The sequence below is a fragment of the Chrysemys picta genome, chromosome 3, assembly GCF_011386835.1.
Source record: "Chrysemys picta bellii isolate R12L10 chromosome 3, ASM1138683v2, whole genome shotgun sequence".
NCBI classification, from domain to species: Eukaryota; Metazoa; Chordata; order Testudines; family Emydidae; genus Chrysemys; species Chrysemys picta.
The window spans coordinates 118399143-118414683 of NC_088793.1; the positions used below are offsets into that span (position 1 = coordinate 118399143).

The 15541-nt window shown below is 37.4% G+C and overlaps 1 protein-coding gene across 27 annotated transcripts in view; it reads left to right on the top strand.

Moving 5' to 3' along the window:
• Window positions 1-3945: 3945 nt before the first annotated feature.
• The window catches only part of ARID1B (AT-rich interaction domain 1B), a 399185-nt gene continuing 387589 nt past the window's right edge, over window positions 3946-15541 (top strand). For 7 of the 27 annotated variants that reach the window (XM_065590344.1, XM_065590347.1, XM_065590346.1 and 4 more), the window contains exon 1: window positions 3949-6110. In XM_065590344.1, coding sequence (XP_065446416.1) covers window positions 4401-6110 — 1710 coding nt within the window. In that variant the 5' untranslated portion in view covers window positions 3949-4400. Of the gene's footprint in view, window positions 6111-15541 lie in introns of all 27 variants that reach the window. The other 20 variants (XM_065590353.1, XM_065590345.1, XM_065590349.1 and 17 more) reach the window with 7 other exon arrangements.

The window sequence follows — 15541 nt, forward strand, 5'->3', positions numbered from 1 at the left end:
TAAATGTTTTACTGAATTGGGATCTAAATCTTGCAGGAAAACAATTGTTCATGTAAAATTTCCCTAATGAAATAATGAATGATTTTCTTGAAATGAAGATGGTAATGTTTTGAAGTCCTTTTGGTTACAGACAGACAGAATAAATTGATTAAACTGCTCAGTATTAGTGGCATCTGAAGAATGGATTTTAATCAAATGGCAGAATGTGTCACTCTCAAACATTAGGCTACAAGCTTTTGGTAAACACTGTATACTTTAAAACCTATTAAGATCAGATAGGATGAAATTATTATACTTTACAAGAACAGATTATTGCATATTGGCTGTTACTCAATTGTAGTTGTTCATGCATTCTATTAATTACTAATATATAAAATCAATATAGGTAATAAAAATTAGTGATGTCTCATTGCATTTGCTCTGTGACTTTCAACAGAGTCCCCACCTTGAGTTCACATAAAGCTAAATCCAAAGCATTGTGCTAGCTGTGTACTTGTGTGTGTGTGTTTTAACTCATATTTTTTTTCTTTTAAGGTCTGATCTATGTCCTACTGAAATCAATGGAAAGGCTTGCATTTATTTCAATATGATTTGGGTAGGGTCTTTAACTAATGAAAGAAGTAAGTGATAATTTAATAAGTCTCAATTTTTAAACCTTGGTTGTTTATGTTTTTCCACCCTTAAATCACTGCAAATTTACAATAATTAGAATACGGAAAAATACGGTAAATTGTGAATTGCGTTACCTAGACGTGTAGTGGACTTAAAAAAACAAATTGTTAAACCCAAACAGGGACTTTATGTAAAATAATTTTGCAGCGTGTCGTGGTTAGCTGGGTCAGATACAAAAACGTCTTGAACTTCCAGTTGGGCCATAGAGTCTTAACCCTTACAAAAAAAAAAAAAATAGAACCCCAAAACAGAATGGTTGTTTTCCCCACCTTCTCTAATGATAATAAGACCTTAGCACTGTCAAAATATTGGCTTATACGCTGTATATCTGTTTACTATTACCGTTTATAACATTCAAAAGCCACTGTTCTGACCAAACAAAAAGATGGCTGCCTTAGTGCTGTGAAATGTGTATGGCTTTCATATTGGACCAGCTATACAGAGATGTCTTGGGAATCTGTATAGATGTCATAGTCAGTGTAATAAACAATACATTTAGAAAATTATATTGCTAATCCTGGAAATGGATCCCAAATACAGGAGTATTAAATGTATCAGAAAAATCAACATCCAGCATGTTATAGAGCAATAGTTTTTGAAAGAGACACTGTGTTAAATTAATATAGATTTATACAAAATAATTAAATTGAAATATAAAGTTGAAATCAAGCATTTGTGGTATTAAACATTAGATTTCATAATTTTGTAACAGACACTATACATAACAATTACAGCTTTTTACATTATATGCATATATATTTATAATTTGTACAACAGAGAGAGCTTTTGGAAAGGATCATTTGAATTTAACATACACTACCACTCATCATCTGAGCAAAGATGGTACAAGGTATTTCAACATTATTTGTGATCTAAAAAACAAAACTGAACCATAGTTGCTTTGTGTTGTGCTTCACTTGCACAGACTGCAGTGCCTTCTGTCTGCTTTCGGGTGTGGCATCTGCCATTGGGGAGAAAAAACTGGCATGTGTTGCCTTTTATAGCAGACTGATTTCATTGTGTTGAGGGCCTCTGTTTTACAGCCTTAATTCCAATCTTATAGCTGAGTTGCTAAAACAAATGTAATGAAAAAGACTGAGTAGTATAAACTTTCATTTTTTGAGGTTTATCATTTTCCCCAGGAAAAATATTTTAAAAGTAAATCTGCATTAAATTTCATGGCTTATTTTTCTGTTAAGAACTAGTGAAATAAGTCAGAAAGTATTGAAATCCTCAAGTGAGCTACCGTCAATACATCTTATGAGATTTGTATATATATATATATATTTCTGCTTCAATATAAATGCCTAAAAGCATAAATGTGTAATTGATTTTATATTTTATTTTAGAATACACATATAAATAAATATGCACAAGTAGACATCTATATTTATATTTGCATATGAAAGCCTTAAAAAATAAACCTATGTGGTTTAATGTGTATAATTAGTATGTGTTTGAATATAGAAAAGAAGAAAATCCAGGAGAAAATGTCAAAAAGGCTCACTTACAAAGATGTAGTATTCTCTTGGCAAAAGCTGATGAATGATTTGGCATGAATTCATCTTATAGTTCTGTTACTCTCTCTTCTACAAAGATGATATACCCTCTTGCTAGCAGTTTGCATAGAACTGCAATTTGTTGTGTTACAGACTGTAATGACCCTTGGGTACACACCTGATTCCCCCCACTAGAATTACTCACTGATTTTTTTCTATTCTATTGGTTTCTATTAACTATATAGCATTTTTGCACTTGCACAGAGTCCAAAAAAAAAAAAAAGAGAGAGAGAGAGAGAAAGAATTGAAATAGAAGTAATATCAACATGTAGTTGAAGAATTTTGAGACTTTTACAAACTAGATTCATCCTGGAAAATCCTAATGTTTTCTTACTTTGCTATGCAGAAAAAAATCAGTGGACAGTGTGCTCACATTGCTCATACATTTATCAACATTCTGTCATGAAGAGTCTGTTCTTTAATGTTTTCCCAATGGAAATACAAAAAAAATCTTCCTACTCATTACTACATCATTCATGATATGCTATGTTTTATGTTCTGTCAGTCTTAACAAGTCTTCTATTTAGTGAGCTGAAAATCTAAAAATGCTGCTATTTAAAAGATTTTAATAAAATATTAATTTCAAATAATCTATTTTAGATTCCTATTAAATTGCCTAAATATAATTAATATCTTGCTTGTGTCCATGGAATAATATTTTATCTTCCAACTGCTTTTATTAGCTGAATGTGGTGTTTGACTATTACATTTGCACTAAGTTCTTACTTATATTAAGACAATTATTTAAAAAAAAAATCCACTACCAATAGCTGCTGAAATCCACTATATAAATGTAAGTCATCAGGAGTAAAAGTTGCTTTTATCATATATTGTATTTTATATTTCTACATTTTCATGAGTGTTTTGGATATACTAGAAAATAATGTTGTTTGGGGACACAATTATAGGACTGAAAATGTTTAATTTTCCTTGGGAGCCCTCTTGATCTGCATATAAATACATAGAACATGTTCCAAACAGATCCATATGTAATGCTTACATTAAAAGCATCATTAGCACAAATGATCATTAGAATTTTGAGATAGCTGGACACTACAGACTATTGCAAAAATGCCATTACTGCACAATTTTGTGTTAAATTTTTCAAAATACTCCACTTACATATTTTTAAAAAGTATTTTTATTTTCCATAAAACAATTTGGAGGCAGAACATTTTAGTGTAATAAAATTAGAAATCTTTTGATTTCTGGCTTCAGGAACAGAGTATATCTTTTGAAAATTTGACCAATTTATTTTTTAGTCCAATAAAATCTATTACCAACAATTTTTTCTTTTCTTTGTCTACTGACCTGACCTGATGAGTGTCTACAGCCCTCACCCCAAAAAGACATATACAAAAAGCCAAATTCATCCCTGATGTAACAACTTTTACTTCAGTTGAATTACACCAAGGCTGAATTTGACCCAGTGATGCTTAGTTGGCCTTTTTGGTTAAGATCATTTGTCACATTAGCTTAATATTCCATTCTCTATGGAAGACTAGATTTGCAAGGGAGTGACTGAAAGATTTTTCTCCATCTCTAACCACTACGATTCTTGACGGGCAAAAAATACAAAAGGGGAGAGTGCATCCTTTTGCATTAGCAGAAGCAGCTGCCCTGGTTCGGGGCTGTTGAAGGTTGTAATGTGCGTCTCTCTCTGAGTCCCTGAGCGTGCCACCGTTAAAGCTGAGCAGGAAGAGGAGGGGGAAGTCCAGTCCGGGTTTTCCAAGTGTACAGGAGTAATCAGAGAGAAGTGGATAATAGTTGTTAGAGCTCGCTCTCTCTCTCATGCCATGCTGGGCCAGATAGGCTCAGTCAGACGTGTATTTACCCATATCCGGGTTAGAGAGGAAAAGAAAAAAAAAGTTTCATTTAAACCTGAACAAAAAACTTTCAACATGAAATCACACAGCAGGAACAGGCACAGACCGTAAGGCATTCTTACCGTTTCTAATCTCAATCACGGACTTGGGGAGGGGAATTTTTATAATTTTTTTTGTGTTGAATGATCAGGAGAGGTTGCTGTTTATTCAAATAAGTTTATTTTCCCCCGTTTCTCTTTTTGCCCCGCTCCCTTTCTGTGCCCCTCCCCCCCGTTTCGCTTTTATTTTATTTTATTTTTGAGGGTGGGTGTTGGATTTTTTCGTTCGGACTGGCAATGTTGCAATGATCATGGCCGCGCAAGTAGCAGCGGCTCCGGCGGGTGCGAAGAACAACAAGGGCAAAACCTCGAGTTTGCCGGGCAACTTGAGCCAGGATCTCAGCTCGGGGGGAGCAGCGGCCACAGCCACCGGGGGACCTGGACCGGGCTCCATGCTGGGGGTCGGAGATGGGACTAACAGCAGCAGCCTGAATAATGTAGATCACCATCTCCTGCACCACCATAATGAACTGAACATGGCCAATAATGCAACTTCTGCTGCTGCCACCGGTAATAACAACAACAACGCTAACACCAGCAGTAGCAGCAGCTCCTCTTCGGAGTCGGCTCTGAAAGAAGGTGGAAGCTCATCGGGGTTACCGTCTTCTTCTTCCTCCTCCTCCTCCTCCAACCCGGGCTCGGCCATGGAGACGGGGCTGCTCCCCAACCACAAACTGAAAAACGTTGGAGGCGATCACCCTGCTGCACCTCCCCACCACCATGCCCACCACCCTCATCACCATGCCCACCACCACCATGCCCACCACCAGCACCACCACCACCATGCACTACAGCAGCAACTAAATCAATTCCAGCAGCAGCAGCCGCCGCCTCAGCACCATCCGATGCAGAATAACAACAGCCTCGGCGGCGGCAGCAGCAACAACAACAACGGCGGTGGCGGCGCTGCTCAGCCCAGTGCAGACATGGAGCAGCAGCAACATGGAGGAAAAGACAGTGTTTTGGGAAATCAGGCCGAGCCCCCGCCGCCGCCGCAGCAAATGCTGAATAAAGGGGGCGAGGAGGAAGAGCTGCCCAGCAAAATGGGCGAGCAGATCGGCGGCCGCTACGATCACCCCAGCCTGGGACCTTTGGGCGGACAGCAGCAGCAGCAGCCCCAAAGCGCTGGGAGCGGCAGCGGCAGTAGTAGCAGCAGCGGCGGCGGCGGGAGTGGGGGAGGCGGCGGCCCCTCCGCGGTGGGTGTCTCGGAGTTTAATAGCTATTACGGCAACCCTGCCCCTGCCAGCAGCGCTACAGCGAGCCGAGCCGGGCCTTGCTTTGATCAACATGGCGGACAACAAAGCCCCGGGATGGGGCTGATGCACCCCACGGCGGCCCCCAACAGCATGGACCCCCTGCAGAACTCCCACGACGGTTACCCCAACAGCCAGTACAACCACTACCCCGGCTACGGCCGGCCCGGCGGCGCCGCAGCAGGAGGAGTGGGAGCGGCGGCGGCAGCCGCCGCGGCTGCATCAGGAGCCGGAGGAAGCGGCTATGGGGGCTCGTCCTCTGGCTACGGGGTGCTGAGCTCCCCCAGGCAGCAGGGCAGCACCATGATGATGGGCCCAGGTGGAGGGGCCAGCCTTGGCAAGGCTGCTGCGACTTCTGGGGCTGGAGGCTTTCAGAGATTTTCCGGGCAGAACCAGCACCCGTCCGGGGCCACCCCTACCTTGAACCAGCTGCTCACTTCCCCCAGCCCCATGATGAGGAGCTATGGCAGCAGCTACCCTGATTACAGCAACCCCAGTGCCCCACCACAGCAGCAGCCACAACCCCAGGCAGCGACGGCAGCCCCAGGAAGCCAGCAGGCAGCAGCGGGCATGGGCATGGGCATGGGCAAAGACATGGGCTCCCAGTATGGATCTGCAAACCCAGCCTGGGCAGCAGCACAACAAAGAGCTCATCCAGCTATGAGTCCTGGAAGCACTGGTCAGACCATCAACAGAACCCAGGTAACCACCAAAGGTCCCCCCATGTATATTTTAAACGTGGGTCTAGAGCCTAGTCTCTCTCCAATTTACTTTTTCCCCCTGGGCCATCTAAACTACTTGCTGCCTCCATAACAGGGTTTGGTAAGGCACAGTGTCCGACTGATTAGATTGGAGGCATCCAACAGACGGTTTCACTGTACAAAATTACACTATTCGGTTACACAATTGAACAGCATAAAGTTTTCCTCCAGTTTGAAATAGAGATTTGAAGATACAAGGCCCCGAGGAAAAGCAGTTTGGGGTGAGGAGGGAGGAGGAGCTGCTTTTGTAGCTACACTGTCAGATTCTGGAAAATAATGTTGACTGCCCTCTGTTAGAATTTTTGTAGACAGAGCAGATAACTTTGATACCCTTTTAGCAAATTAGTGTTTTGCCGATGAAGATACTGTGGTGAAATCCAGCAAAAATGCAGTCAGGTTGCTTTTGCTATTTGAAGTGTGAGTGCCATAATCGTGAAGATTCATTTAATAGGCGTTGAGGTGCATTAGATACCTCATTCTTCTTGTATACTTGCCCCAAACATCCAAACGAGAATGAGATGTAAATAAGTGTTATGTTTAAAGTTAATATGATGCACAAATATTATTATTTCTATTTTGAAATAATCCATACTTTGATGAAGAGACTGGAAGAGTCCTTTAAATAAACAGATCCAGATATTGAGAACTCTGCTTGTTTTGACTAATGTACAGGTCCCTGATAAATTAAATCCAATAAATTACAAATCGATATCAGATCATTGTTGGATTATGTTTATGTAGATTGCTTGTGTGCCATTGTCAAAGTTATAGGGGCTGGTTAGGAAATGGTCTGTACTCCACGTTTCTTGCTAGCAGTCTGAGCCTAAAGAGTGACTTGATCTCCTTTGCAAGGTTTGGAATTTGAATTGTGGAGGTAAACTGGCTGTAATAGTCTCCAGACAGCTGCCTCTGAGTTGACATCTAATCTGCCATCTGATTGGCTCCTCTCTCACCATTGGGCATTTAGCACTGCTGATGTAAATAGAAGTGCTGAGCAGTACAGTCACAAAAATTCTTGCCACAAATAATAACTGAGCAGTATCGCTCGCAGATGCAAAAGTTAAACATTGTTAGAAGAAGCTGAAACAATGAGCAACCATATTTATACAGTGGAGGTTTCATGTGCCTCATCAAAAATTATGCTTGTGAACAGTATAGTGAAAAGCCAGTGGCATCTTATTTATTTTTTTAATTCTGTTAGGTGATGGTTTTTCTGGGTGTTGATTTTAGCTTTAATATGCCTTTATTTTTATAGCAAATCAGACTTGCAGACAAAAATATAATAGCATGGCTTGGATGAGGATTCAGTAATTTCAAGTGGTATTTATTTGAACCTTTATGCCTCTTACTAAACATATTTTAATGTAAAATTGTGCTAGTTACGAAAGGAAACTAGATATTTTTGTGATTTAATCTTAATTTAAAGATCATCCTACGTTCTCAGTTTATTTCGGTGTCTAATATTTACAGTGGTCATAGCCCTGTGTTTGTAGGTTGGGTTTTTTATTTATTTGTGGCACCCTGTATATGAACATAATAGCAGATTATAAAAAAGGGAGAAGAAACCATTCAAACTATCAGTGATTTTTATATCACTGTTATGAATCCAGATACTTAAAAAAAATCTGTTTTACATTTGAATTGTTTGGGTGGAAAGATATATCAGGAATAATATTTAATCTAATTATTTTTGTATACAAATACATAGTGAGCTTATGCTTGAATTCTCCATAGGAAAGTAAACTGTTTAAAAAGGAGTGATAATGCATTCAAATTTTGTGGGGTTCCTTCTCCCTCCACAAAATTTTGTTTCTAATAACTGTGAAGTCTTTTAATAGGTTTGAAGAATTAGAACGAATAGAAATAAGTACAGGTGTATGCTTTTTGCGACACTAGTCAGTTGTTGTATTTTACTGTAAAAGAAATTTTAAAATGAGCATGTCCTAGAGCAGATATTGGTTTTTGTAGTGAATGATGGACTGACCTTAATAATGTGAACCTTGGACAGACTGAAAATGTTTGTCTTTTGTCTACAGACCATTACTGCAGTGTTTTACTTTCTATTGTGTTTTTTCCCTTGCTATTTCAGATGGGGAAATAAGAATTTCATGAATGTTAATTTTTTCCCTTTTTTAATTTGGACTGGTAAAAGGGTCATAAGGAACCATAAAATAATGAAGCTTCATATGCATAACCTTTCACAGTTAATTAAACAAGGTTTGCATTGTCAGCTTGTTTTTAAACATAGGTAGTTTAAAATTTACAGCTTTAAAAGCTAGTAAAAATGTATTGGGACAGATGTAGGCACATTTTACTTCTGAGTGTGATTTTTTTTTTATGGCAGAAATTGTACAAGATTTTTTTTATCATAATTGAGACTAAATTCATTATGTCATCAGTATGACCCTTGTTAATACTTTTTATATTTATGGGTCTAAGTCTTGTTCCACAGTTACACATTATTTGTTTCGTTTTGGTATTATATGATATACATGTAGGTTGTGATTTATAAGACACAGTGCACCAAGGTACTGTCCTTTGATATTTCCTGTAATATTTGTAATAAAGAGAAGTCATTCATCAGGAATATTTTTGTTCCTTTTTAATTACAGTTTTACTGTGTGTATCATCTGGCCTGATGGTAAAAGAAAATTTGCTGGTTTGAATTTTTTTTTAAAGGAAAATAGATTATACTGAGTAGAAAATAATGATTTTAGTTGCTGGTAGTTATTTCTTTTTATATATCTTTAATTCTATTGGTACCTTATTTCAGTGGGTGTAGAAATTTGTACATTTTTTTAAATAAGTGAGAAATTGAACCTTTCCTGTAGCATTTGAGTATAGTGTTTCTTTGATTTTTTTTAATACTTTGCTGCATATAGGTGTACACTACTAATATGTGAGAGTGTCAGTATGCTAATGATGATTTGACTCTAAACATATATAAACTATTGCTTTGTGAACAATGGCTACAATACCTGAAGCGGCATGATGAGGACATTATTGCCTGTAGGAAGGTACTTTTCTTAGTGTCCAGGGCAATAGATTCCCACTACGAGCTGAAATGTCCGCCTGTCTAACCTATTAAATCATTTAAGGAAATTTTGCTTCTGCTTCATTTAATCTACTTGCCTGAAACAGAGATGAGACATGCAGCTTGAAGAACAGGCCTCTCATTGCAGAAGAAGGGAAGAAGCACAGATATTCAAAGCTACCGGATACTGTTAGTGCAAAATTAATTGGTTATGAATAGTAAGTTCTGTGGTATCACAGTTAAGGGGGAGTGATGAAATCTTATAAGCCATTTGTTTAAGTATTGCCCAGTTTATTGAAAATATAACTCAAATTTGTAGTCATATGACCCTATTTATTCTATATTTTGAATTTCATTTCAGGTGTGTGTGTGTGTGTGTGACACGCACCACACACACACACACACATAAGTTCTGCACTCGCTTTCTCTCTCTGTGTCTATGTAAAAATAATGTGTGTGTGTGTGTGTGTGTATATCGAGAGAGAGAGAACTTGGCCTTTTCAGTATTATCTGGGTTGCACTTGATATTTACCAGTTGTTAGGAAAAAATCAATGCAGAGGAACAGCTGATTTGTTTGTTTGAAAATTAATAGTTTCTCTTTCTATGGGAATTATTTTTCCCATAAACTCAAAATGGGCCTGAGTCTGCAGCTCTTTGTATGCCAGTTGCATTGCCTTTAAAGGGGAGTGTTGTCTGAGTAAGGACTGCAGGATTGGGCCCTGTGTCTGGGGGCTGTTAGACAATTGTCAGTGTGGTGCATAGATTCTCAGTACATTAATGGGAGAATAGACTTTCTTTCTGCCTGTGTGTTTATTCGCAAACAGTTTGCTGTTATACATTCTCTACCTAGAAATAGCAGAGAGCAGTAGTGTGAATTAGTAGCATCTCTTTTGTACTGTGATTATATATTTGACACTTGTGGTTTGGTGTTCACTTACTGGTTTCTGTAGTGGTCATTATGCTTGCAAATTGAAGAACAGGACTCTGTGTATGAGGTACGATAAATAAAAGTGGTGCATACCAGTATACTATATTATTACCTCCTCCTTCACATTAGACTTGTACAACTGAATAGTCAGTTAATGTGTTTCTGTCATTTTGATCCAAGTCTGTGGGAAAGAAAGCTAATACGTTTATACTGTTGCTGTATTTTTATTCCTGGATGCACATATAATTAATTTTTTTGAGATTGCCAACTGGATTGATTGTTGATGGTCAAACATAGGTTACCTGACATTCTCATTTGAAACACAATGTTTTTAAAAAAGTAAGTTAAAACTAGATTAATTCTAAAGACTAAAATAAGTTTGAATGATAATTTAAAGTTATATTTTTCTTTCTTTTGCTATTGTACCTGCAAAGCATATAAAATCAAGTATGGGTATCCTGAAATTCTCACCAGTAATATTTTAAGTGACAGTATTTTATTTATACTTCAGTCCACATAACTGTCCTCAGCTTGTTAGGACATGGGTACAGTCTTGCATTTCAATATCCTTTTAAAATGTGCCATTTATCAGGAGGCTTTAAAGATTCTCTGTAGATATGTAAAGCAGTGTTACTACGCTCACTGTGCATGCATGCTCAAGGCTGGAGGATTTCAGCTCCCAGTAGTATTTAGATGTGGTAGGCTAACTTGCCAGAATATGTTTCAGCATTGTATTGTTTACAATATTCAGATTTGGGGGTGGGAGGGAATTTACATAGTACTAAATAATTTTTTTGGTAGGATGGGTGAGGCCCTAAAGAATTAAAACTTAAATTGCCAATGTACCTTGGTGGTTTTCAAATTTATTTTGAAAACTGATCTAAAAATAATGCGGGTATCAAGCTTCAGTGTGGTATGTCTTCACAGACATTATTCGGGCAACAGGAAAAGAAAATGACTTCATGTCTGTATAGTCATCTTGAATTCTAAATAATAATAATGTGTGTACATCAGTTGTCTGTCTTGCACTGTTTTAGGATTATGCCCTTACTGATATCTGCGCAAAACCTTAGCCTTTGTACGGGTGTCACTGAGGGCAAAATCTGAGGAAATTTGGGTTGAACAGGTGTATCCTGAGGGCTTAGTTTGGACTATAGAACTTCCATTTCTAATGATGTAAAAAGCGGAAAGAATCCTGAATATCTTTCATAGTTCATGGAGAGTTTATTGTAAATAAAGTGTAAGCTGAACAAACTTGACTCAGAAATCAGTGAGAGATAGTGTACACAGTACCCCATAATGCCATCTTGCAAGTTACTTTTTAGAGTAAAATCACGCTTTTAATTGATGTTACATGTGCTGTAACTTGGAGTTTGATGAAAAGCCCGACACACAGAGCTTTATGTCCCAGACAATATATGTCTTTTCAAAGGGAGGTTTTTATTTAATGAGGATATACAAGAAAATCTTGAAGCACCTAACTACATCCACAGCCATCTCACTTTTTAAGATGAGATGCAGATGAGTTTTACTTTTTTCCCCCCTCTGCCTTCAACTCTAACTTTAGAGGTGCCAGCTTTTTGTATATACTAATTGTGGTTATTATGTCTTCTTTAAGCAGCCTTCTTCACATGGCAGCTTCACTTAGCGCAGGAACACAGCACCTTAGGCACCTTTCTGTCCAACAAACTTTGTATCTTCTGTTTAAAGATCCTTGATTATCTGCAGATGTTTAGAAAAGTGTGAACCCGTCTTGCACAGAGTCACTGTCCGGGAGACAGTGTACAAGGGTTTTACCTTTACATCTTCATAAAAATTCTTGTTAAATTTTTGTTTGGCATCTTTGTGCTCTGGAAATGCCAGCTATTTTATCCAATACCAAACCCAGAGATAATAGCAGCGGTGTGGCTACTAAATTTCTGTACAGAAAGTCTAATCTGTGATATGAATTTAGTTCTTGGTTCCCCAAATATTCGAGGGGACCTGTATTCAGTGCAGAGTTTACACCAAATGCTGATCCCTTCATGTAGCATCTTTCACTTAAAGCATAGTGATTTTGGCAACAGCTGTTAGTTAAGGAAGATTGAATGTCTATAGAAGGATGCAACCCATTTACCACTTTCCATTCTCTCTAATTTGGGCATTACTGGTCAGATAAACTTTTGCTTCTGGACTTGTTAAGCAGGGTTTTGAGCACAGAAATTAATTGCTGCCCTTTTTTTCTGCACCCCTGTCTCTGCCTAGTAGAGTAGTAGTCCATTTCCCTTAATCATCGAGTACAGGATTTTTTTTTCCTGAGAACTGTGTCTGAATTGTGTTTAAGGACCTTCTTATGCAAAAGCATATCTATCATTTTGGGGATTTGTATTATTATATAATTTTGCTTGTGAATGTAAGTATTAGAACCATTACATAATTGTTGTTGAATCAATCTAATTGCCCTGTAAAGTCCAGCTAAAACTCTATTTGGTCTCTTCTTAAAGAAGACTGAATTAAGTTATGAGACGGAGGGGATTGGATTGTTATAACAATTATAGACTGGTCTGTGCAGAAAGACCCTTTAAATACAGTTTTGATATGGCTCTTGGTGTGAGGAGATAAGGAAAATCAGGTTAGAAAAACCCTGCAAGCGATCACCATTTTAAAACATGCGGTTGTGTTATTACAGTTCTAGTCCCCATGTGGCTATAGCCAATTCATTGTTGGCATCAACCAGTGCAATTCCCATTGATGTTAGTAGAATAGTGCTGATTTACACGAGAAGTGAATTTGGCCATTTTGAATAAGTTGTGTAGCTTTAGAAAGCTGGCATTAAATAGAGATGGAGTCAGGAATCCTGAATTCTGTTGCAACTCTCCACTGACTGTGTTAGGAGAATTGGTTTAACATCAGTGTGCCTCAGTTTCCCCAGGTATAAAAAGATAATATTGATGCTTTTGTGAAGTGCTTTGAGTTCCTTGAATAAAAAGTGATATTTAAATGTAAAATATTATTCAGTTGTATATTAGCTTAATCCAACCAGCCAGTTGTCATATTTTGCAACAAGAGAAAGAAGACGGGTTGGGGACTGGATGCTTTCCTTTCTTGGAAAGGATCTGGGACCAGTTGTTAGACAAAAATTGATTGTATTAGTTAATTAGATTGTCAGACTAATTTATTTGTAAGTGAGGTACTGAAACATCAGCTCTGAAATTTTCTTTTGAAAACAAGACTGAGTTGTAGTACCTAACTTGTATTTTTTTAAGGTTAAAAATGGAGATAAAGAGGTTTGTTGCGTTTAAGGAATTTTCTGGTTTTATTCGAAACCTTGATTCAAATGGAAATATGGATGGAATTGTGTATTTCATGTGTAACAATTGTGAACATTTGAGTCTTCTTTGTTTATATAAAATACTAAGTACTGAGGCTTTACTTTACCTTCAATCAAGGTTGTTTGCAGAAAATAATTCTCCTGTTTTTCTGATCCTACTCACTACTCCTTACCCAAGCAAAGCTCCTGAGTAAAAATAGGTAGTATAATAGGTCCTTTTACGGTGTGTTTTTTTTTTTTAAATTTATTTTCAACGTGAATGGGGGAGATAAATAATTCTGCCTCTATGGCAGTCTCAAATACAAAATTACTTTGCATAACCTGTGAAAAATAAATATATTTGGCACTGGAGTTGAGCAAACTTTAGTAGAGTACTAGCAATGAAAAATTAATTTTCCTTGCCAGATTTAATTTAATTTTATAGTTCTGCTAATAAATGAAAAGATGCAGTAGATTTCTGTGGCATAAATAGTTTCTTACTTTCCTATGTTTGGTGGAGATGAAATCCTCCAGTAATATATAGTTAATAGTCACTTGGCTGTAAAGGTTTGTTATATGTACTGTTAATATATATATTTTTTTAACCTGGCTTCAGGAATTTGTATCCTAAAATAATGCTAAATACAGTTCATATTTTTTCACAAGTAGGTAATATAGCCAAAGAAAGTAGGCTGGAATCTGGAGTTGATTCCAAATTTGGTATTTTGTACTGTGCATAAAAGTTCCACACATGAAGCAAACTAGTTAGTTTGTATGGCATCACATGATCAAAATATTTTCCCCCTCACTGCTGCCAGAAGCTATCTATTGCTTTTCAACAATTTCACTTGTTGGGCACCACGCCAAGATGTTTAAGACAGCCCCTTACGTGAACTGTTCCATTCTTAACCTCTTTGACTGAAGTGCCATGACCTTCACATATGTAGATTAGCCATGTGCTCTGTGAATTGAAACTTGCTGCCTCAGGAAGAAAGGGTTTTTCTTTTTATTCCTCAGGGAATTTGACAGCCATTCATCCCTGACCTGGGCAGAGGTAATGCAAGGAAATTGGATTCAAATGGAATGCATATAGATAACACACAGAGGCAGTATATACAGGCAAGCTGCTTTCTTACCTTGTAGAGAATGGAATAATTCAGTGATACAGATAAACTGCTGATTTAGATGCTATGAAAAACAAGTGTAAAGAGATAAGTTTGGGGAATATTTTGTTTATTTTGAGTGATAATTCTTGACTGTACATTGCTTAGCTGCATCCCTTAACAAGATTTTCTTTTATAACCTTTTACTATTAATAATTTGAAGCTTGTCCCCCCCTTTAACATTCTATGTAGAATCTGATTTTAAGTGTTAGAAAATCATGCAAATTTGAGTATTTTAAAGATTTTTTTTAAAGGATCTTTTAATTTTTAAATTATAAAAGCATTAATTTCCACATGTAAAAAACAGGATAGTCTATTACCAATGAAGAGGTATGTATGCAATCACTTTCTTTTAAGCATCATTTTTTCTCTCTGCTTTAAAACATGAAATTAATGTGTATTGTATGATTTGTGATCTCAGCCTCATGCATGGTGTAAATTAAATTTCTGTTAATCAGCCAGAGCTAGTATTGCACAATAGAGATCTCTGGGATTTTGGCTGATTGTACATATAGCTCAAATATATTTTACTGCAATATGTAAATATAGTGAAATATTTTTATACAAAAATTTACCTTGTGGTGTTTTTAATAGTATACTCCTATTTTGCCTGGCTAATAAAGCCCATAACCAGACTTTAAAATAAAAATTCTGATGGGGTTCTGGTCCAAGACTAGGGCTTGTAGGTGTTATAGTAATACCGATAATAAATAATATAAATAGCAACTACAGTAATTGAAGTCCAATCATAGTGAAAAAGAAAACACTTCAAATAATTCAGAAGAAAATCTCCCAACTTAATTTAGTACTTCCTCTGAAGAGAAGGGGTTGGTCACTACAGAGAGCAATCTGTTGCTGAGGCTGTCCGTGTTGTAGGAGTGGTTTCATGCAGTTCCTAGAGTACTGGCATAGATGCCAGGATTTAAAATAAATGTCCAGAGACAATTCTCCAAATAA